The 22,468-nt window shown below is 41.4% G+C and overlaps 1 protein-coding gene across 50 annotated transcripts in view; it reads right to left on the bottom strand.

The window, feature by feature from the left end:
* ANK2 (ankyrin 2) overlaps positions 1–22,468 on the bottom strand; it is a 313,351-nt gene that overhangs the window by 134,994 nt on the left and 155,889 nt on the right. For 30 of the 50 annotated variants that reach the window (XM_083456914.1, XM_083456958.1, XM_083456931.1 and 27 more), the window contains exon 1: positions 3,143–6,310. The exons of 15 other annotated variants lie outside the window; for them this stretch is intronic. In XM_083456914.1, the coding sequence (XP_083313040.1) occupies positions 3,143–3,277 (135 nt within the window). In that variant the 5' untranslated portion in view covers positions 3,278–6,310. Of the gene's footprint in view, positions 1–3,142; positions 6,311–17,869; positions 18,809–22,468 lie in introns of those variants that run through there. 5 more of the 50 variants (XM_083456936.1, XM_083456960.1, XM_083456932.1 and 2 more) reach the window with 3 other exon arrangements.

The following is a 22,468-nucleotide window of genomic DNA, read 5'->3' as shown; positions in this document are numbered from 1 at the left end:
CATTTTAAAAAAAAATATAAATACACACACACAAAGGAGCCTGGGAGATAAGTGCTACTTTAATTTTACAAAATGAATGCAGTATTTGTGTGAACTGAGGACAGTTGTGGACACTTTCTCAGCAAGCAGTATTACACATGAAAACGAATGTGATAAACTACTTGACCTGAGATGAAATAGGTTGCTTTGTGTCAAGATTTTCAATGGCTGTTCCTGAAAACATAAAAAATATCATGCTGTTGGCATTTGTCTCGAGGGGGACAGTGACTATAAGGGAGAAATCAACTACAACCTATACACAAGGACTTGGATCCTCCATCAGAAGAAAGTCCTTCATCAGAATCCAACCCAAACACTATTCACTGTTAGTTGGATTTAAGGCAACTCTTTTCAATCCATGATTAAACAGAAAGTATGTTCGATTAGAGTACTTTTGTTACTTCGTATTTCCATTCCAAACACATCAGCTGGCCCCAATACAACAAGGAGCAATCTGTACAAGGAAAATGGGGTTGCCTGTACAATACCCCCTCTGGGGATAGGGGTGGGCAGAAAATCTCCTGCTTTGCAATGTGCACATGTGGAAGGAATCCAATCCAAGGATTTGTGTGTGCTGCAGGCATGAAGGAGACTCATTTTGCCTTCATGTTCCTTTATCAACCCTGTACCCTACCCTTTGTACTTCTTCCAAATATGAAAATGTGATGGCAGCGTAATATTATTATTTGCTGGATGGTTAATGTGAGGTCCTCCAGATGTTTTTGGGCTACAACTCCCATCATCCCTGATCAATGGCCATGCTGGCTGGGGCTGCTGGGAGTTGGAGTCCAACCACAACTAAGAAAGCCTCAGTTACAGGTAGGAAGCCGTGTTGGTCTGCCATAGTCAAAACAAAATAAAAAAATTCCTTCCAGTGGCACCTTAGAGACCAACTAAGTTTGTTATTGGTATGAGCTTTCATGTGTATGCACACTTCTTCAGATACTGTATCTGAAGGAATTTTATTTTTTTTATTTTGTTAAGAAAGCCTTAGCTGTCCCTTCAATTTGATCCTTGACTTTATATCTGCACAACAAAATGGGGCAATACTACAATGACAGGTGCATAATTGCAGCAGCCCAAAGATTAGCTATTTGAAGCTTCAATAAGCAGATATTGCTACAATGGGAGGATAGACTAAGTTACCAACATTTCACAGCTTTTCAGCCATCACCATACTGCCTTTTCTTCCCAATGAAACTTATGCACCAACTAAATTGTATTAGCCCATTTCAACATTATATAACCAAGTCAAACAGACCTGCTGGATTCACACCATCTCATGGAATTTCAACCATAACAACATTATTTCTTCTATTCCAAATGACAAACCTATTCACCTCATAAACTGTATTACCCATTTCAGTGATACTGAACCTAAAACACTGTAAAATCATACAGACTGTACTGCAACTAACTCCCATAAATTGTGGTAATCATGGTTTGCACTGCTCTGTACTGTACTTGTACAGAAATTCCAAACTGAAAATTCCAAACTTGTCCACTGACAAATAATGACTCTTCATGGTTTCTTACATAACCCTACCTGGAGATGCCAGCGATTGAACCTGTACCATTTTTCATGCAAACCATTTGCTCTATCACTGAGCCATGACCCTTTCTTCCAAAATGACTGGCACCAGCTCTCCAGGATTTCAGGCAAGGGGCAGATTCCTACAGATTCCCTCCCCCTCAATTTCTCTTGCTGAACTCAACTGCTGCTGTAAATTTGACTGTTCAGTTAAATTCCAAAGGGAAACTACTTCTAACTCTTCTTATTCTCAAGGCAAGCAGAGTGATGCAAAAATGCAGTAGGAAAATCCCCAATAAAGTATTTACAAAATAGCTCTGCTTGTGATTGAAATAAGGGAAGGATTTCAAGCAACTAGCTTTTACCAATTAAAAATGCATACCATATTAACATTGAAAATGTAAGATAATAATAATATTATTTTTGCTAAATTGTTGACAGGAAACTAGCAAGGAGAAGTGGAATGTCAAAGATCTGTGGGTGGGGTTACAAACATGCCACGTGGCCACTCCTAATGAGATTGCATTGATGCAAAGTTGCAAATTGCAACCATACATTATAAGGGAGTGCTACTTTTGAACAGATACCAAGGAAAATCTTCTTTGACATTTGATGATATATGAGATATATTCTTCATTTGCTATATGATTTCTACTCAGATTCCATCTAACTTCCCTTCTTACTGCAAACATAGATATTCATTCATAATGCCACTGTACCCCATTCAGCTTTGATTGAGTTCAAATTTGCTCTTCTCAGTTTTATTTCTGTGATGAACATGAAACTACTTTCAAGTGAAAGTGTGTAGAACTGGCCGAATCTGGAGAATAGTGCAGCAAGCCAGCACAATTAACCTTGAACTATGCAGTTTTTAAAATTGTACATTTGTGACATTTCCCCCTCCTGCAAAATTCACTAAGCTTGCAGTCCTACAGACACACTTACTTTAAAGTAAGTCCTGCTGAGCTCATCAATACCTACTTCCAAGTAAAGATGCATGGAATTAGGCTGCTAAGTACTTATATAGTGAACAAAATATTTGAAAAATTGTGCTTTGGCTTAAGTAATTGCAGACATTGACAACATGAGAGATCACATTGACCTGCGTAATGAACTTTTTTCTGTAATTGAGCCTTTATGTATCTCTTAAACTATGGAAAATATACTTAACGGAATAGCACAGTCCATCAAATGCAATTTATTGATTTTATGTTCTCAAATGAGACATCAGTACAGTCTCTCTGGAATGTCTACTTACAAAAATATAGTAAAAGACATTCCTTTATTTATTAGGAGCTCTATCTCCTAAGGTTTTTTGCTACTTATAATCTTATATTTTACATGCATGGAAACACATTCCAGGAGCTACTTTGCTCTTCAACACATCCCCAACAATGACCATCTTAATCCGGCCACCAGCAGTTTTTAAAGTCACAGACCCTATTTCATTGCTCAGCATTGCCAGTATCTACCAAGCAGGTTCAAAGAGTTCTCTTGCTAAGAGGTCTTCTTCTTCTTTTCTACACAGTCACAAAGGCCTATTTATCCCCTTTGTCGCCTCTTTAGACTTACCAGTGTCTCGGGATATTTAGCCTCTTCGTTGTTGCATCCATAGTAGTCTGGAATTTTATCCACATCTTGTATGTTTCCTTGCACTCTCACACCCTTGTCCGTGTGACAAGCCTGGCAAACCGGTGCATTGCCCATATCAGACCTCCCCGTTCACTCCTGCAAGTGGGTTTGACTTTGAAGTGTCCTAAACACTCCAAAGGGGCAGAGTAAACAATCCAGAAGGATAATTACGGATCCCGTGCTTTGCTCCCCTCAACTCCCCTCGCCAGAGTTTTCTTTCTGCAGGCTGCCCTGTGTCCAAAGGAAACCTCAGCAACTGCAGACAGCATTCAGTGACCATTTCCAATTCAGGCGCTGCCTGTCTATTTTTACACCTACTAGGCCAGCTATGCATGTAAATTGAATGGGGAGGGGGAAAGCGACCTACAGGCAGCCTGACTAGCGCAGAGTTAAAGTCCTACTGTGTGAAATGCCTCCACATACAAGGGTTATTGAATTACCCAGCTGCATGCCTTTGAATGTTTTGATTCCCCCCCCCCCCTTCTACTGTTCACATTATCCCTTGGTGCTTGCCCAAAGCACTACAGTTCAGAATGCTGCATGCTAACACCCTGGTACTTTCCAGGAGGGGGGGGGGAATTGGGGGAGGAGAAAAACTTTCACATGAAATGATTAATTCAAAATGCCAACTGTTTTGTATTTAACACACCAATACTACTAGATATTTTAATGGTGCTTTGTTTTTTTAAAAAAGATCATCATATGGTACTTAATAAATATGCAACTATGGCATATTTGTTCTTTCTGAATCTGCGTTAGGTGAATGAGTCATAGCCTCATAGAATTCCTTTGGTAATTCTAAAGAATTACAGCATTTGACTATCCTTTAAGCACTTTGAACCACTACCCTTTTGCTCAAGCAGCCATGCTCTCTAAAGAACAAATTTTAGAAGCAGGCCTCACACAGCCAATTGGAGCTTTGCCAAGAATACAAACACAATTATATTTATCACCAGAAAAGTAGACATATAGTTGGATCCAGATTTAGGCTTCAATCCTAACCATACTTTCCTGGGAGTAAGCCTCCATGAATTCAACAGGACTTTCCTGTGTAGACATAGTTGGGATTGCACTGTGGAGACCAACTGATATCAAGATAACATACATTAGTGGTGTCCCATTTATTTCAGCTGGACTATGACAAGCATGACTATGGTCTGGTCTGGTTTGCATGCAGCAGTAAGCCATACACTGAAACAAACTATGGGAACCAGGCAGAGTGCCTTCTCAGTAGTGGCGCCCGCTCAAACCTAAAGGAGATAAGTAACTATACAACCTTTAGAAGTTATCTGAAGGCAGCCTTGTATCCCATGGGTGGAGTACAAATAAGATTACAGCAGCAGCAACAACTGCTACAAAGGAGAAGCACCATGCTGGTTGGCACATGCTACTCAATCTTGAACACTTCTCTTCTCCTTTTCCAGAGGCAATAAGCAAAGCATGGAGGGGCTAAGTTAGCATTACGTATGAACCAACACTCGTATTCTGTTTCTTTCTGAACCTATAATGAATGGAAGCCATTGTTTGCTTTTGGTTTAGCACTTTGTAGTTTGCATGGAAAAACAAACCATGAAAGCTAGTTTGCATGTACCGCTAAGTCATCCACACTATGGTTTTTGTCCCCCGCTCCCCGCAAATGGGGGAGTGAAGGAAGCATGACTGTGCAGCATGCACTAACACGCTGCTCATTCACCATAAGCCGTGGCTTGTTTCTGACCACAGTTTATTGCTTTTGGGTGAATAAGGCCTAAATCTGGTTCCAACCCACTGAATATACCAAAAGTACATTCAATGAAACTAAAATGAACCAAAGGTAACTGTTACGGTTTTAGTTATTTTGACACACATTTTCAAGTACTTACTGATTTTGTACAAAATTGTTTCTCCTTTATCAATTTTTTTAAAGAAACAAACAATATTCAGTAACCAGTTGTCAATGATCCAACATCTTTATTGCCCTATTGATTTGTTACCCTTCACAGCTGCCAGGATTTATAATCGGATAACTGTGTTTTTCACCCTTTAGGATTACTGACCTACGGGGAATTCATGCTCGTGTTAATTATGTCAAGTTAATTTAGAATGGCTCTGTGCTTCTCTTTTTCCCAAGTTGTCCAGCCTTTTGGTTACTGCAATATTTTATTATTTATATTTACTGCCAATTTATGGAAGGAAGTGTCAATTGCATACCTAGATATTGTAATAAAATTCAACTTGTGTGTTAAAGGAAGCTTTGCGATATGAAGTTTAACAGATTTCATGTATTGAAATCTCCAATAGGTCTCAAAATTTAGATCTATTAATAGTAATCCTCAGTCAAATTCAACAAGCTCATGGGACTCCTCCAGACTATCTGTTCTGCTTTAATCCTGATTTGCTTGTACAAAGCTTATGTGGTGGTTAGACTATGTCCAGCCTTAATGTGTACTCATTCTGAAATTTACAGGGTGGTTATATGACAATTAATGGTCATCCATATTCGTTTGTTAGATGTCTACATGTCAATCCATTTATAATTCATTCATCCCACATTTTCAGTGTATTTCCTTTTCCAAACTGTAAAAAGAAAGATTTTTAGCACCAAAGCAACAGACTGCTTTAATCCACTTTAAATATGCTGGTCTAACATCCTGATATACACTTCAAGTCCTCTCATAATACTGATAGTCTGAAGACACCAAGGCTTGAATAAACCCAACTTCTTACTCTTTCCTTGCCTCATAAGATGCCAGGCATGCCATATTCAATATTGATGTGACAGGTTATGGACATCAGAAGCAATTCCACCCTGACCCTAGTCTAATACCTGTTTTAGGATTTCTTAATATGATTAGGAGAACATGATGGGGCATTTGTTGAGAGGCGGGTGAAGCAACTTTCAAGTACTCACAGAAGGTCACAAAGGCAACAAAACAAATCAGACAGATACACCAACAATGCACAGGCCTGATGGAATCCGTGTGACTGGGACAGTGGGATTCCCTCCCGACAAATTTCTTTGCTATAGGCGGGTGAGAGTTGGAAGAGTTGTCACTGCACCACACCTTCCTTCTGCTGCAAAAGTCTCAGAGTGCTTGACTAACAGAGGAAGCTGTAAAAATGAACAGACTTGTTTAGAAACTCCCATAGTTGCAGATAGTTGCCTCTCGTTTTTTAAAACATCTGCGACATCAAAATTTATGTATGCAACTTCATATGAAAAGGGAAATATCAAACTCTTAGCACAATATCCCCATGACATCCCATCAAATACAGAACAGAGCTGCCTCCTGTTCAGCAACATTCAAGCCTAGCTTTGTGGCAGAGTTCACTGCGTGTACAGATCAACTCTGCCTATTTTGTTTGTTTTATTTAACGCTGTCCTATGTTTTTAATGTCATAAAAGACAGCAGTTGGCAAACCCAGAGACTTGAAGCATGCTCTATAAATATAAAAGGTTAACCTCCTCAGTGTTGTTTCCTGTTCACACATATCTGCCCTCTCACATTCCATGTCTAATGAATAAGGTTTCTAACAATTTATGGTAGCTGTCAATACTGTGAAATTTAAAATCCAATGTGCAGTTGCAGCTCCCCAAATTCCATTAACTTTAGACTCAAAGCTGGGAGGTGGACAGAAGGGAGCACCAAAGTGGTAGGACAGATTCATAGAAACAACAGGTTTCGATACTTGATATTCTTCCAGTTTTCAGATTAATTATATTAAAAGAGACATGTCCTACACACTAGATCTCTGCCTGGCAATAAATGTTATTTGAAGAATTCCACTGGATGAAGAACATTGACAAAATGCATGGCATACTTTTAAGAGCATATAAATGGATAGGCAGGAAACAAAGTCCACGGACTAAGTTAGAAGGGTGCCAAATACTGATCAGGACACATTCCTTTCAAAAACTGCTTGCAGATGGTTGTGATCTACATAGATATCTAAGACAAAGAAAGGGGCAATCTTTCTGCCAGCGACCTTTTAACAATGCTAGTGCTGTTTGTTACACTGCTTCAAAGTTATTAAGGGCAAATTACTCAGAAAGCAAATATTTTCATCTTTTGCCAGATTGAGGCGGGGCAAAGCAATCAAACCATGTGTATTATTTAGAGACTTAAATTTCAAAGTCCTTATGGAAGGGTGGAAAACTCCCAGGGTCTCGTTAATGCCATTGTTATTTGGGTCTGTCTCTCAGATCTATCATATCACATAGCAGCTAAGAAACTGAAAACAAAAGCTGCTTGTACAGTAATCTGGCCTGTACATCAGTATTATATAATTAAAAACACAAGCAATGGAAAAGAGTTAGAGGTTGCTTTCGCCTTCTTGAATCTAGAATTATTCAAAGAAGTCAAAAGGGCATTGATGGAAAAGTGCTGGGCACATTAGAGGCTAATTGGCTTATAGTGCCACGAGAAACTTGATCTCAATCTGCCCTAGTGTTACCCTCATTGGGGAGTTAAGGTACATAAGAAAAACTGTCAGTTCAGGCCAATGTCCTAAGTGGTCCAACATCCTGTTCTTGCAGTCGGCAGTCAGATGCCTGTGGGAAACCGGCAAGCTGTATCAGCAGTATTCTTCCCACCTGTGATTATAGTTGAAGGTAGAACATAGACATTGTGGCTAGTAGCTATGGTGGTCTCTATTCCAGTTTTAGATCAGCATCTTAAAACCAACCCTTGATCGGTCCTTTCGTTTCTGTTTCACTGAATGACTTTACTGTTGCTGGGTTATCCTTGAAATGTCCTTTTCAATTCCACAACTCATTTGCAGTTGTTTCTTCAAATTCATCTCCAGGGGAAAATTATGGATTAATATTTTTCAGTTGCTAAATAACACTGAGTAGAATTATCTTAAAAGCCAATGCCCCCTTTCCATCATCCTCTGAGCATATCCATCTATACTGAAAGGCTGAGCAGCGTACATCTAGTGCATTGACTGATGCTCCAGCAAAGAGCTTTGGACCAGCTGAGCACTATCTTCTTTTCTGGCTATTACTGGCAAACTATGAATTGAATGTGTAAACTGAACATATGGGTTAATATGGCTAAAATACTCCATATATTAGGACATAAAGCCTCTCACACAACCGATGGAGAAGTGTGGCTTAACTATCCTGAAATGTTTTTCACTGGACTTGTTCATTGCGGTTGTGCTCTTAGTAGGGTGTGTTTTAGTATCAGTATATTCATCTTATTTGAACACTGGCATTTCTTTGTCTTAAATTCATTCTGAACCTTATGACTATCCATATGGATTTTGCACAACACAAAGAGAAAAGTCAAAATATTGAGAAGGACATGGCTTCAGCACAGCAGGTGCAGAGCATCTCTTAGTTTTTGACATCAAGAGCAGCTATAAATCCATTTAAGCACTGTGTAGCCATTCAAGCCATGGGATTCATAGAAGCCCTAACAGGATTTGTTATTTCTCAAGGAAAGAAAATGTGACCCCCACCCCACTTACACACAATTCACATGACTTGACGAGCTGTCTCTAACAAAAGCACCTATTGAAATTATGGGTATAGCAGCTAGAAATACATAAACAAGTTACAGAAATGAGAAAGTGTGGAAGATGATTTTGTTTATTTTGCTTTGGCACACAACACTAAAATCTACACTGCTAAATATACACAGCTAAATATATCCAAGAGTAGGACATATATAGCACTACTGCTGATAGCTGGTAAAATAATAACACTTTGCATAGTGGAATACAAATGCCCAAAGCTCTTTGCATACAAGATGTCATAGCAAACCTTACAACAGCTATGTAAGATAATGATATTGACCTTTGCATGAGGATGATATTGCAGGTGCAGGGAGAAAGAGCTGAGGGAATACCAATTAGGGGCTATGTATGTTAGTTTGGGAATGAGTTGAGCTTTGAAGCACAGGTCATTTTTTGCAGCCTTTCAACCCACAGTTCACATTCTCAGGAACTTCACACATGTACATTTCAACATACAAAGGAACATAGCTGAGCTGGTCACAGCGTGCTGCTGATAACGCCAAGGTTGCAGGTTCAATCCCCATATGGGATAACTGCATATTCCTGTATTGTATGGGGTTGGACTAGATGATCCTCAGGAAGCCATCCAGCTCTGTGATTCTATGATCCTGCATGTCACCTCAAAACTGGGACACGCTTCTGTTATTTATTTTCTCTAAGGTACAAGCTTAAACAACATGAGGATCCATAACTCATAAAATCACAATTTTTAAAAAATGGAATGAGATGTCAAATCTTTTTGAGTTATAGAATGGTTCGAATATGATTACAATTGAGTTCCTAAGTTGATATTTTAGTTACTTGATCTTCCTGTGTGTGAAAGTATTACCCTTCCCTAATGTCCATTTGCCGAGCAATGGAAGATGGTTAGATATATAAATAAAATGCTGTTTCATTTGCAGTAGCTGGGTAAGGGCCATGCTGACAGCATACGATGGAGGCCCAACACTTCATATTACAAAATTTGCCAACTCCGTTATGCTTCACATACCAAATGCCATTTCACTGAGGCAGCTCTATATTTTCTCTGATAAGTAACATTTGCAAATGCAGATGATGGTGGGATAAAACAGCAATCTGGAGCACAACACTTCTAGCCTCGCTAACCATTAAACACTCAACCAATTACAAATGCATATTCTTAGCCATATTTGAAAAAACAATCACCAGAAGGCCCTTCCTATATGCTGGATGGTTCAATGCATTAATCATAATAATCCTCTCTTGCTAGTACCAGAGACAGAGAGATCTTTTAATCCAAGAACTACCATATGTCACTACATTGAGCATATAAATAAAAAAGCAGACAAACCATGTTATTAATCATTGCAAGCTATTGCAATAGAATAGGGGGAAAGAGAAATTTTGCATGAGTACATCATTTACATGGTGAAACAGTATCACAGTGAAAGGCCTAACCACGTCTATAGATAGATCTCTATAAATGCATTTTTAGATGTATTGAATCCTGGCAAGATGGAGGCACTGGGTGAGTAGTTCCTGTGTCCGGGAAATGAAGCATTTCTGAAGGAGGTTTGCAGAAGGCATGCAAGTATTATGGATGCACATTCATCCTATGCAATTTCCCTGCTCTTCTACATACAAAGCAACAGCACCAGTCTCAAGAATGCTTGGCCTAAAAAGAAGCTCCCTAAAAGATGCAGAATTAACCAGGCACTTATCATCATATGCTAATCCTCTTGTGTGCTGCCAACTTCAAAAATGTCAAGCGGCAACACATCGTTATACAGCTTAGCATGGAACAAACCAGAGACCATAAATAATTAAGGAAATGCTTGCATTATTAAACCTGGAACATCAAAAGATGTTCATCAGTAGCAACATAACCTAGAACATCATTAAAGCGCTGAAGGCCTGTGGTGCTTTAAACAAAAAGAAACCTTCAGCATAACTGTGGCTGTTCTAAAGGAACCTGGCCATGCCCTCCAACACTTCAGAGGGTGAAAGTCCAGTCCAGTGCCACTTCCTGGGTGTCTGAGCTCCTAGCCATACAGCACTATGCTCAGGCAATGCTCACTAGCATCCTCCTCTGGACCTAATGGCAACAGTGGCCAGAAAGAGATAGAGAAACTGAACACACAAACTCAACCAGCTCACTTGGTCAGCTGGCAAAACATCTAATGAAACTGAATCCAGTGTATATAAGAGCAAAGACTAAGTGATGTGGTATAGTGGTTAAAGTGTCAAGACTAAGCCCTGGAAGACCGGGGTTCAAATGTCCATTTGGCTATGAAGCTCAATGGGTGAGCTTTGGGCCAGCCATTGATTTCAAGCTTAGCCTTACCTCACAGGGTTGTTGTGAAAATAACATGGAGACAGGGAGAGCCATGCACGCCACTTTGAGCTCCTTGAAGGAAAGGTGGGATGTGAATGCATCATAAAAGGAAAGGTCCCTTCCTTCTTCTTTCCTCCCTCTACAGGGATAGAGAGGCAGGTGGGGTCTTACTGGATCTCTTGTTGTAGAAACAGGAGCTGTGTAACTGCCTATCTATACTCCCAACTCTGATATTTCTTCTCTGCTCAGTTCTGGGCAGGTTGTGCTTCTCAGGGACATCTTCTGGGTCACACATTACCCATGGCGTCTCATATCATCACTTCAGTCCAGATGCAAAACATAGTTGGTCTTGCTGGGGAGCCATGAAGAGCACAATTACCTCTTTGTCATGAGCACAAAGTAAGTGTTTTAGTGAAAGAGACCTTCCCAGCACCACATATCCATAGGACATCACTGGCAGACTCTAGCACCTACACAGCCATGTATGTGTGTGAGGTGACTCAAATAAAGGCATCTAAAAACCTCAGCACAGCCATGACACACAACATAAATTTCACAATTAAATACATATGAATGATTTCTTTTGTAGCTACAGCACAGCCTGTGAGAAATGGCTTATTCTCTTGCTAACTTCCAAACGAGAGTACGTACAGTCATACCTCGTGTTGCATCCGCTTCAAGTTGTGTCTTTTTGCATTACGTCCCGTGGCAACCTGGAAGTACCAGAACAGGTTACTTCCGGGTTTCGCCGCTTGCACATGTGCAGAGGCGCAAATTGCGCCGTGCCTGAACAGAATTCAACAAAGTCTTGTAGGCCATGTAGTCCAACTCCTTGCTCCATGCAAGAAATCCAGAGCTACCATATTCCAGCAGATCTCCAGGCCTGGTTCGAGGTGTTGGCATTGGTGTAGAAAGCCCTACATAGCTTGGGACCAGGATACTTAAAAGATTGACTCATCCCGCAACATACACAAATGATCACAACATTCTGCAGAAGAGATAGACCATTCTGCACAATGTCAAGATTGGGCATTTTGTGTGGCAGCACCTACCCAAGCATCTTATTACATTCTTAGTATGCTATGAATAATGGTAAGCACAAGCCTAGCTTTGGTTATTTCCTTCATGGAACTATTCCAATGCCCTTCATGAAGTCTACATTTCACATGCACACAATCAGTGGAGGCTGGTTGATTAGGGCAGATGTCTCACCAACCTCAGACTGTCCCCAGCCAGCTCCTCCCTGTCTACATTCTTACATACAACCACTCTTGGGTGTTGCAGTGCTGTCACCTTCCTCTTCCTTGGTCCCAATGTTGCTCTTGTAGGGAGGAGGATAGGGGGAAACTAGAATTAGTTGGCTCTGCCAGCCATTGCCTGCCCATCACTGACTCTGGATTCAGCTACTGTTGATCTCCCATTATCTTGTTCATCCGTTTTCAAAACATTCCTAACTTTCAAAATATGTAGATATACAGACTTGTCTGCCAGAGATGTTTAGTATTTATGCCCCTTTCACATATTCTAAGCACTGCTGCCAACCTTTTCCACTTTCCTAAAAAATGAAAGTAACAAAAAACAAAAAACTAAGCTGGTTCCCTTGGAAGGCAGATGTTGTTTCAGCAGTCATCTACATCTGGGTCACAAACATAGTTATCATAGGATTATATATTAGCAGCAAACATTTAATCTACTCTGGAAGTGAGCATACATGGTTTTGATATGGAAATGTGTTTTATGTAAAAAAATATATAGTTTTCACATTTATCTGTGTCTGAAAGGAGTTGGGAATTTATAGTTCAGATTTAGGACAGTGGTCGAAAACATTCTTTGAAAACAAAGATAACCAAATGTAATTATTTATTCTTTAGAAGAAAGTCTGATTTTGAAAGCTCAAATATTTTTCTAAGTATTTATGGGTCTGTTTGGGCCCTCTTACGGACTTCTTCAAACAGCATACAGTTCAAACTAAGGAATTAGATGACTGAAATCCTCCAGCACAAATTTCCCCTCCTATCAGCCCCAGCAATCATGGCCAATGGTCAGGAATGATGGTTCAGCAACATCTGGAGGGCATCACAACAGCTGCCCATGCCGTAGTGATTGCCTCTGTTTAACAAGCAATTCACGTAGAACAGCTCCCCACAGGTACCAAGACATTGTCTTCACGCTTTGCAGAAATCCTTTAAAAGATTTGTGGTGATATGGCAAACTGGTTTGATCTGTAAGATGAGCGACTGAGGTAGAGCTTTATCACAAGGTGGGTGAAACATGCTGTTATTCTGACAAATGAAGATTTAAAAATCCTGCAGTGCCTGGGCTCAAAACACAGTTGTGGACACAAAGCATATTTTTAAAGGTTAGAGGTGAATAATTGTGTGTGTGCGTGTGCGTGCATGCATGCATGCATGTGTGTGTGTGTTTATGTGTGTGTGTACTTCAGAGCTACCCATATTAACATGTAACAAAAGATTTTGCAATCAATATGTAAATAGATGTATTCAAGTCTGCAGCTTCTGCCATGCATACAATCTTCTCTCCCGTTCCACACCCACCCACCCTCAGAAACAAGTTCTTAATTACTTCAGCCAGTGAAATGGAGTATCCAGATATGAGCAGGGGCCAATTACAACAAAACTAATATGAAAACCAATGGCTGCATTTTATCTAACATGCACTTTCCCTGCAGTCACTTGTTTTCTGCTGGTGAATTTTAAACATGTTTTCAAACTGCTTTCACTGGGACTAGCTGTCTCATCATATCTGGCTACGCCCTCTTGCACACCGAGGCAAATTAAGACTCTCAGATTCACTCTCAACTCAAGCCTAATTTCCTAATTGATTCTGGACTCTACTTCAGAGGAGGGTCAGAACATGGGATGGTGCAGAAGAATGAAAAGAAAATGAAAGAAGCCTCATATAGGTGCCTTGGAGCTTGTCTGAGGCCCGGGGTGGGAGACTTGTTTGGATAAGGTAATAAACTCAAAAGGAAAGGCAGTCTGTCCTTAGCTGGGGTCCCCAGCCAACTTAGCCCTCTGAGAAACAGGGCAAGTGTACTTGGCTGACCTGCCCCCCTGCACAGGCCCGTAGTTCTCTTTGAGATGGTAGATCTGTGTCTGGGCTGCACCACTTCAGACTGCAGGCTAGAGGAGTTAACATGGCTGAATGCTCACTCCTCCATAAAAATAACTTGCATGCAAAAAGTTAGCAGGCCAAGGAAAGGCTAGAACATGGCTTCCTAATATCAAGCTTTTTGTGTATGTCTTTGAAGAAGCATCTGATCACACTCATCTAATTCTTCTAGACTTCTCCATGTTCCAACCACCTTTTCCTAGGTGCCCCATCTACGTCCAACCTTTCTCTAGAATCTGGATGACTTGCTATGACACCTGCTCAGCCAATAGCAAGCAGAGACTCTTAGGGACAGAGACCCTTCTGAGTGGCTTCCTATCAACAACCATAAAACCCTTCAGCTCATAGATATGGCAGTGTTTCTCAGACTTTATAAAACCATATCCAGTTATTTCTAAGCATAGTTTTCACTGATATGCAGTACTCTTCATTGTTGTATCAATGTCTGAAAATAATTTTACAGGGTTGTTTAGATCTTATGATCATCTTCTCCCCCCATCCCTTTAAAAAGAAAATCTAAAATTAAAATTAAACAAAAAACCCCTTTCATCCTGCCATAAACTTGCTTGATCTTCCTTTCAGCGCCCTAACCTAGAATATACCCACTTTGTTCTTTTATTCCATATACTGCTTCTTCCTCACTTTATTGGTTCATCCACAACTTCCCAGTTTCCCTTCTAGTCAATAGGCTACCACCTTCCCACATTTTTCCTCCTACAGAACCCTCTCCCCACTTCCCATTCAATATGAGATAACAGAGCCTACAGGAAGATGCAACATCACAATCACAGGGGCGTTGTGAATCACACTTTTGGAAACTATAATCCTTGACTCTTTGGAACCTGGTAAGAAAAAAGACCAGGCCAGATTGGGCCTGTCGAAAATGCACACACCCTTGTCAGAGTCTCACACATACCAACTTGAGGAAACATTAGTACATAGGGCTTACGCTTTTCCCTAAAGTAAGAGAAGCAATTGAGCCAATGCTGTGTGCACAGCTGTTTTGTTTCTTAGGCATTTTGATATGTTTTCCCTCAAGCCAGATTCAATCTGAATTGAGGAGAAAAAGGACCTAGCTGCATTTAAACTGGTGCTATGTTCACAGCCTATAATTTGCCTTTGTCATCCCAATCCTGAAAGGTACTCAGGCTTTTTGTCTACCCAGAATTGTTTATGACTGCCAAGAAGGGTCTGTGTACATTCCAAGTACGCTCATCACTTTACATTACACAGCATTATGCTATCTCATCCTTTGCCATGCACACAGATTTATATTTCTACAGGTAAAGGGCAACATGCTTAAACCACACCCATTCCTGTTAGAGGGGGCTATTTATGTAACAGTGAATGTGCAGCTGCAGTAAAAGGCAGACACAGTGAGGCTGGCTGCTGAATATTAAATGGAACAAAGCAAATAGAAGCATAGTAATTCCCTGGTATATGCTGAGCACTGACCTATTATTGCTTCTTAGAGGAGAACATGCTGATCTCCCCATCCTCTGTGGCCAACATATTCCTAACATGTGGACTCCTCTAAGTCTGCCTGGTTCTAATCAAGGTCATGCAGCAGTTTGTGCAAAAGAGATGCCAGAAGGGACTGGTTTAATTATATTCAACTTTAATTAAAGAGCCTCAACATTCTGGTTTAAAACAGATAAAATCAGAGAGAGCTCTCCAAAATCAGTTCAGTGCAAAGCACCCTTCTCCATGCACAGATGAGTTGGTAATCATATTTATATACTATACATAACAGTAAAATATACTATATGTTTTATAAGGAAATGATCAAACGTATAATCAAAGGGCTGGCTTATGCTGTAGTGTTCCATTTAGAGGATTAGGGCAGTAATCGCAATCTGCCTTCATCAGCTACACATCCCAGTGCTGCCTATATGGGAAATGGCATCATGTCCTGATAAAGAGAATTCTAATGCAACTTAATGAACGTAGCAAACAAAGCCTTCAAGAAGTCAGACAGATCACATCAGGCATCCCATAGGTATCCAGTCGCTTAACGAACAGGCAATATATATATAATTGTAATGAATTTTAGACTGAATAATTCATTCCACAATAGCAAGGGGTGGGAATTAGATGCAATCCATAAATACACTGAGGAGGGTGGGGGTGGGGGAATGGCAATTCTGGCAATTTGCTAAACATATCTGCATGTTAAAATGTAGTATAACTGGACCTATGCCTGTGTGATATCAGCACAACAACATGGGCCGCAGGAAGGAATGTGTGTGTGAAGGAAGGGAGATAGAGGCAATTACCACCTGGAGCATATAACAGCAGACAATTTATATAGGCACAGAAGACAAAGTAGCACTACAGATGAGTTAAAATTTAGCAAATAAGGAAGCCTTTCCTGTACTGTATACCAATGGCTGCTTCCCTGCCTAGGTGTCCTTTTGGACACACATTAACGTATCCCATTAAACGTGAATATTGTACACCTGCTTCTTTAAGCAAGACTTGAGAAAACTCAGCTGATGAAGGGTTTGTGTTCATGCACTAACAACAACAACAACAACAACAATTTATCTGTACCCCACCCATTTGACTGGGTTGCCCCAGCCACTCTGGGCAGCTTCCAACATATATAAAAACATAATTTAAAAAATCAACATTAAAAAGCTTCCCTACATAGGGCTGCCTTCAGATGTCTTCTAAAGGTTATATGGTCACTCATCTCCTTGACATCGGATAACAGGGCATTCCACAGGGTGGGTGCCACTATCAAGAAGGCCCTCTTTCTGTTTGCTAAGTAAACACCCTCATGATCTGCACCCCTGACAGTGTACATTTAAACAAAAAGCCACACCTCTATACCTTCAGAGGCAAATGCCAAGTGGGAGGTTGCCCTAAAATATATGAGTGGTTCTGAGTTGCGAAGAATATAACCTCAATGCAGGTCTCCACAATATCCAACAATACCACTATTGTTGTTATATTCTCTTCCAATTAAGCAACAAGCATTGGGATGGGGAGGGTGTTTTAGCTTGTCACTAGCTTCCCAATCCTAAACACATCTCAGAAACAGTGGCAATATTACAAATACTTCAGAGAAGAATGACTGGAGAATGGTTGTCAGTATTGAAAAGCAGAGTAGCAGACAACCTAAGTTAATTAAAAACACACACAAAGCTTCTGCAGCGTACAGGATGAATCACATAACAATGCTGTAAAATGAACAGAGTGAAATGCCCATTAATAGAGGTGCAAAGGATCCACACTTGATGCCTACAGTAAGCAACAGAACAGATTATTCAGTTTATAGCATTTGGATTTCATGTAAAACTGCATGCTAATGACCTGACAGCAAAAAAAATGGAAACAGAGGGAAAGGGGGGAAATGTCTCAGACCTCAAAACCTATCTTGATTAAGCGCAGCACAAAATTGCAGTATTCCCTGCCAGTAAACAGTTTCAAAACAGCTGGAGGCATAAAACACCTGGCTCCTGGGTGATCAAAACAGAGCCTAGGAGCTTTGAAGATAAAAGAAGAAAAGCAAAAGAAGTGCCACTGGCCATCTTCATATGCTTGCACCCATGTGGCTAGGAATTATTTTATTTGCTCTCACTGCAGTAAGCAAAACATTTATGGCAGGGTAGGGGATGCAAAATTTTGGAGTGGAAAGGGAGACATTGCTGCATATCTTGCAGGGGACACCTGACGTGTCCTATATATATGGGGGGGGGAGGAGAGTGATGGTGGGGTACGTTTGCTCATACCTTGCGCTTCCGATTTTCCCTAGAGATTTTCCTTTGCCTTTTTCTCTCCTTCTCTCTCTCCTTCTCCCTTTCATCGTTTTCAGCCTCCCGAACTTTTTTAATAGAAGCAGCGGCGTGAGCCATTTTGCAGAGGGGAGCACCTGCTCAGAGCAGTCGATTCCCACCACACTGAGATCTGGGCGATTTGTTTATCTCGCAAGGGCACAGAGGAGGTGATGCTGGAAGGCAGAAATCCACAGGGCAATCCTCTTCTCCCGCTCTTCCTCTTTCCCCCTCCTCCTCAGGCACCCTCTGATAGGTCACAGCTGTGATCCAGCCTCTGCAGCATCCATAATTCAGCACAAGATAGGCATATCCTGATTTTTAAGTCTCCCCCTTGCTCCCCCCTGCACACATGTAGGAAGGAACATGCACACAGCAGCACAGAGAGCTATGGAGGAGAAGCCTCACAGAAAAGCAGGAAGCACTCTAGATTTCCTGTGATGGCTGAAGAAAATTCATCCTATGCACAAATTTCACCAGCTGGAAAGGTCTCTTGGGATTCCTCCAGACGGGTTGCATATGCTGGATAGAGAGCCAGGATGGAGCCACCTCTGTACAATCCTTAGAAGTGGGTGGGTAGGGGTGGACAGCTCCTTGCAGCTACCAGCATCACCTCGTTACAGGGTGGGAAGAAAATGGTGCAGTCTGGCTTAATGACTTGCCGCTGCAACTGCCTCTGCTAAAAAGCACATGATATGCTCTGTGCTCCTCACATCTCTCCATTCCAGTCTTCCCTTCTCTTGCTTATTAAATGCAGTTATTCTCTCTCTCTCCTCCCCACCCTGCCGCCTTTCTCCACCCAAAAACAAAGGAATTGGGAGGATAAGGAGGAAACGTTGCTATGCTCAGAACAGACCGGCTGCAGCCTGTTCAGTCTGCAGGTAGCGACTTCCTAGCTAAATACATGGCTGAGTGAGCTGAGAGAGGGAGAGAGAAGGGAAGAAGCTGGGAATAGTCAGGTCCTCATTGTGTCGTTTTTTTAGAGTCCACGTGAGGCTGCATTAGGAGAGCTGCATTAAGAGGCGATCCCAATGCTGCTCTGAGGGTGGACTTCAGCAAGGAAAACACGCAGCATAATCTGGGCTCAGCCTGTCCCAGCCAGCTGTGGGGGAAGGGTAATAAAATGTAGAATATCTTAGTCTGCAGTATACATTACTTAAAGGCTATCTGATTTGTGAAGTGCTTACATTAGGAATAAAAAATTAAACCAAAATAGGATGATTATTGGAGTAGGAGAAATGAAAACAGAGAGTGCATCTTTTAAATTACAAAAGAGGGGGAGGGAATTATCCCCTCCCAGAACATTTGAGATGAGCTTTTATTATCTTTTATATTAGGTGCAGATGGGGTGGGGTCTATCATCTCCTGACTGCATATCCTGCAGATTGCATATCCCAACAGCCTATCCTGGCAAAACACCAGCCCCACCTACCTAGGAAGTATTTGCTCCTGCAAATGCATTCATTATAACAATGATTTCTTGAAAGCGGCACAGCTACCCCTTTCGAGACACACGTAAAACAATGAGCCTGAAAAGCCACAGCAAAACCGGAAGTCTCTCTCAGCCCATAATTGAGCAAGTAAGCAATGCACATAAATGGTCTTTTCCCTAATCCAAGTGAGGAATCATGCATTCCTCTATTTTTAGCACAACATTGTCCAAAGCAGAAGGTAACGGGTATTTCCAAAAACTCTTCAATTAAATGGCCCTAATTTGGCTGTACTGCAAGGTCCTTTGGGCAGCACAATGGCTGAAGTGGTACAGAAGAGCTCTTCTCAGGCCCAGTGTCTACATTTCAGCATCAGCAAGGCACAAAAGACAGCCTATTATTAAAGAGATCCAGGCATCAGGAAAGTGTTCCAAGGGAAGTGAATGGAAGTTCCACTGGGCAACAAACAAATTCAGCAGCTTCCACTAGCGAGTGCATCACTTAACCTGTGTTAAGTAATCTAATAATATACAATAATAATAATTTATTATTTATACCCCACCCATCTGGCTGGGTTTCCCCAGCAACTCTGGGCAGATTCCAACAAAATACTAAAAATACATTAAAAACTCTATGTAAACAGAAGTTGGGGGGGGGGCACACCACATTCTAAATGTACCTGCAAACACTGGTCCCCACATGCTCCACCCCTGACTTCTCTGCATTGAGTGGACATGCCTAAAGGGTGCTTCATAACATACTCACCAAATGAGCTTAAGAGCCTCTATGTGATCCTGAATCATGAACACTAGCTGATGACATGGCTCCCCAAATCAACACAGACTGTGGAAACTTCACATTGGACTTCAAGCATCTGGCATTGTGTGCCTCCCCATTCTTCCTCCAGACTCTGGGTCCTTCATTTCCAAGTGAGATGCAAAAGCTGCTCTCATCAGAAAAGAGATTTAGGGAGCCATGTCATCAGCTGGTGTTGGTCCACTGTGCTTCATTAAGTCCAGGGTCAACGTAGCCGTCTACCAGGAGATTTTGGAGCACTTCATGCTTCCTTCCGCAGACGAGCTTTATGGAGATGCTGATTTCATTTTCCAATAGGACTTTGTCACCTGCCTACACTGCCAAAAGTATCAAAACCTGGTTCAATGCCCATGGGATTACTGTACTTGATTGACCAGCAAACCCACCTGACCTGAACCCCATAGAGAATCTATGGGGCATTGCCAAGAGAAAGATGAGAGACATGAGACGGAGCAATGTAGAAGAGCTGAAGGCTGCTATTGAAGCTTCCTGGTCTTCCATAACACCTCAGCAGTGCCACAAGCTGATAGCATCCATGCCACGCCGCATTGAGGCAGTAATTGATGCAAAAGGGGCCCAAACCAAGTCCTGAGTACATGTGCATGCTTCTACTTCTCAGAGGTCCAATATTGCTCTATTTGCAGTCCTTGTTTTGCTGATTTCATTTAATATTCTAATTTTTCTGAGATTGTTAATTTGGGGTTTTCATCAGCTGTACACCATAAACATCACAATTATAACAAAGAAAGGCTTGACAGATCTTGCTTTGCATGTCATGAGTCTATCTCATATATTAGTTTCATGTTTTAAGTTGCATTACTGAAATAAATGAACTTTTCCACAATATTATAATTTTCTGAGTTTCACCTGTATAATGTCCCAGTCAAGGGAGGTCATAGTTCTGTTCAAGGATGCCTTGGTCAGACCACACCTGGAGCACCACAATTTCAGAAGGATATTGACGAGTTGGAACATATGCAAAGGGGGACAACCAAGAATCAAGCATCTGGAAACAAAGCCTTATGAGAACAGTTGGGGGAGTTTGATATGATTAGCATGATAAAGAAGAAACTGAGAGGAAATATTATAACCATCTTCAAGTACCTCAGGGGCTGCCACATGAAAGAAGGAGCAAGCTTGTGTTTTACTGCTCCAGAGTCTAGAACCAAAACCAAAGGATTCAAGTTACAAGAAAGGAGATTCTGACTAAACATCTGGAAGGACTGTCTGACTGTAAGGGCTGTTCAACAGTGAAATGGACTCCCTCAAAAGGTGGTGGACTCTCCTTCCTTGGAGGTTTTTAAGCAGAGACTGGATGGCCATCTGTCATGTATGATCTACGGTAGTTGAGATTCCTGCATTGCAGGGAGTTGGACTAGATGACTCTTAGGGTCCCTTCCAAGTCTACAATTATATGATTCTATGAGTAAAGGAGGGACGCGGGTGGCGCTGTGGGTAAAAGCCTCAACGCCTAGGGCTTGCCGATCGAAAGCTTGGCGGTTCGAATCCCCACGGCGGGGTGCGCTCCCGTTGCTTGGTCCCAGCGCCTGCCAACCTAGCAGTTTGAAAGCACCCCCGGGTGCAAGTAGATAAATAGGGACCGCTTACTAGCTGGAAGGTAAACGGCGTTTCCGTGTGCTGCGCTGGCTCGCCAGATGCGGCTTTGTCACGCTGGCCACGTGACCCAGAAGTGTCTCCGGACAGCGCTGGCCCCCGGCCTCTTGAGTGAGATGGGCGCACAACCCTAGAGTCTGTCAAGACTGGCCCGTACGGGCAGGGGTACCTTTACCTTTACCTTATGAGTAAAGGAACAAACAAGTCTCTGTAAGGTACAACTATATCCTTGTGAAAGAGTAGGTTATGCAAATCTGATAGGAATACATTTTTATGTCTCCTAGTCTGGAAATATTTTATTGCCATCCCAGGGGTGGTATCTTTTGTTTATCACCAATTACTGCTAGTGTGAATGGCCACTGTATTTATTTTGCACACATTTAAAATTGAATTGAATTGTCAGGTGGAAATTTTGGCATTTCCTTGTTATTTTACTCTCCTTTTTTTCTCTGCACACTGTGTGTATGTATGTGAACGTACATACACACACAATCTGTCATGTAAAGTGGACTACAGTCTACAGATGCTTATGACATAAAAAGAATTCTTAGTCTTTAAAGTCCCATAAGACTCTTTGTTGATTTCACATGAGATTATGGGACAGCCAAATGCTCATTTAGTACATCATTACATCATTACACAACAAATCAGTGAATAGGCAACAGAGGGTTTCCTCTCCTCATTAGAAAATGCCATC

This window comes from Podarcis tiliguerta, assembly GCF_965153285.1.
Source record: "Podarcis tiliguerta genome assembly, chromosome: 9".
Lineage (NCBI taxonomy): Eukaryota > Metazoa > Chordata > Lepidosauria > Squamata > Lacertidae > Podarcis > Podarcis tiliguerta.
The sequence above is the reverse complement of the archived record's forward strand: the minus strand, read 5'-3'. Positions and strand labels throughout refer to the sequence as shown.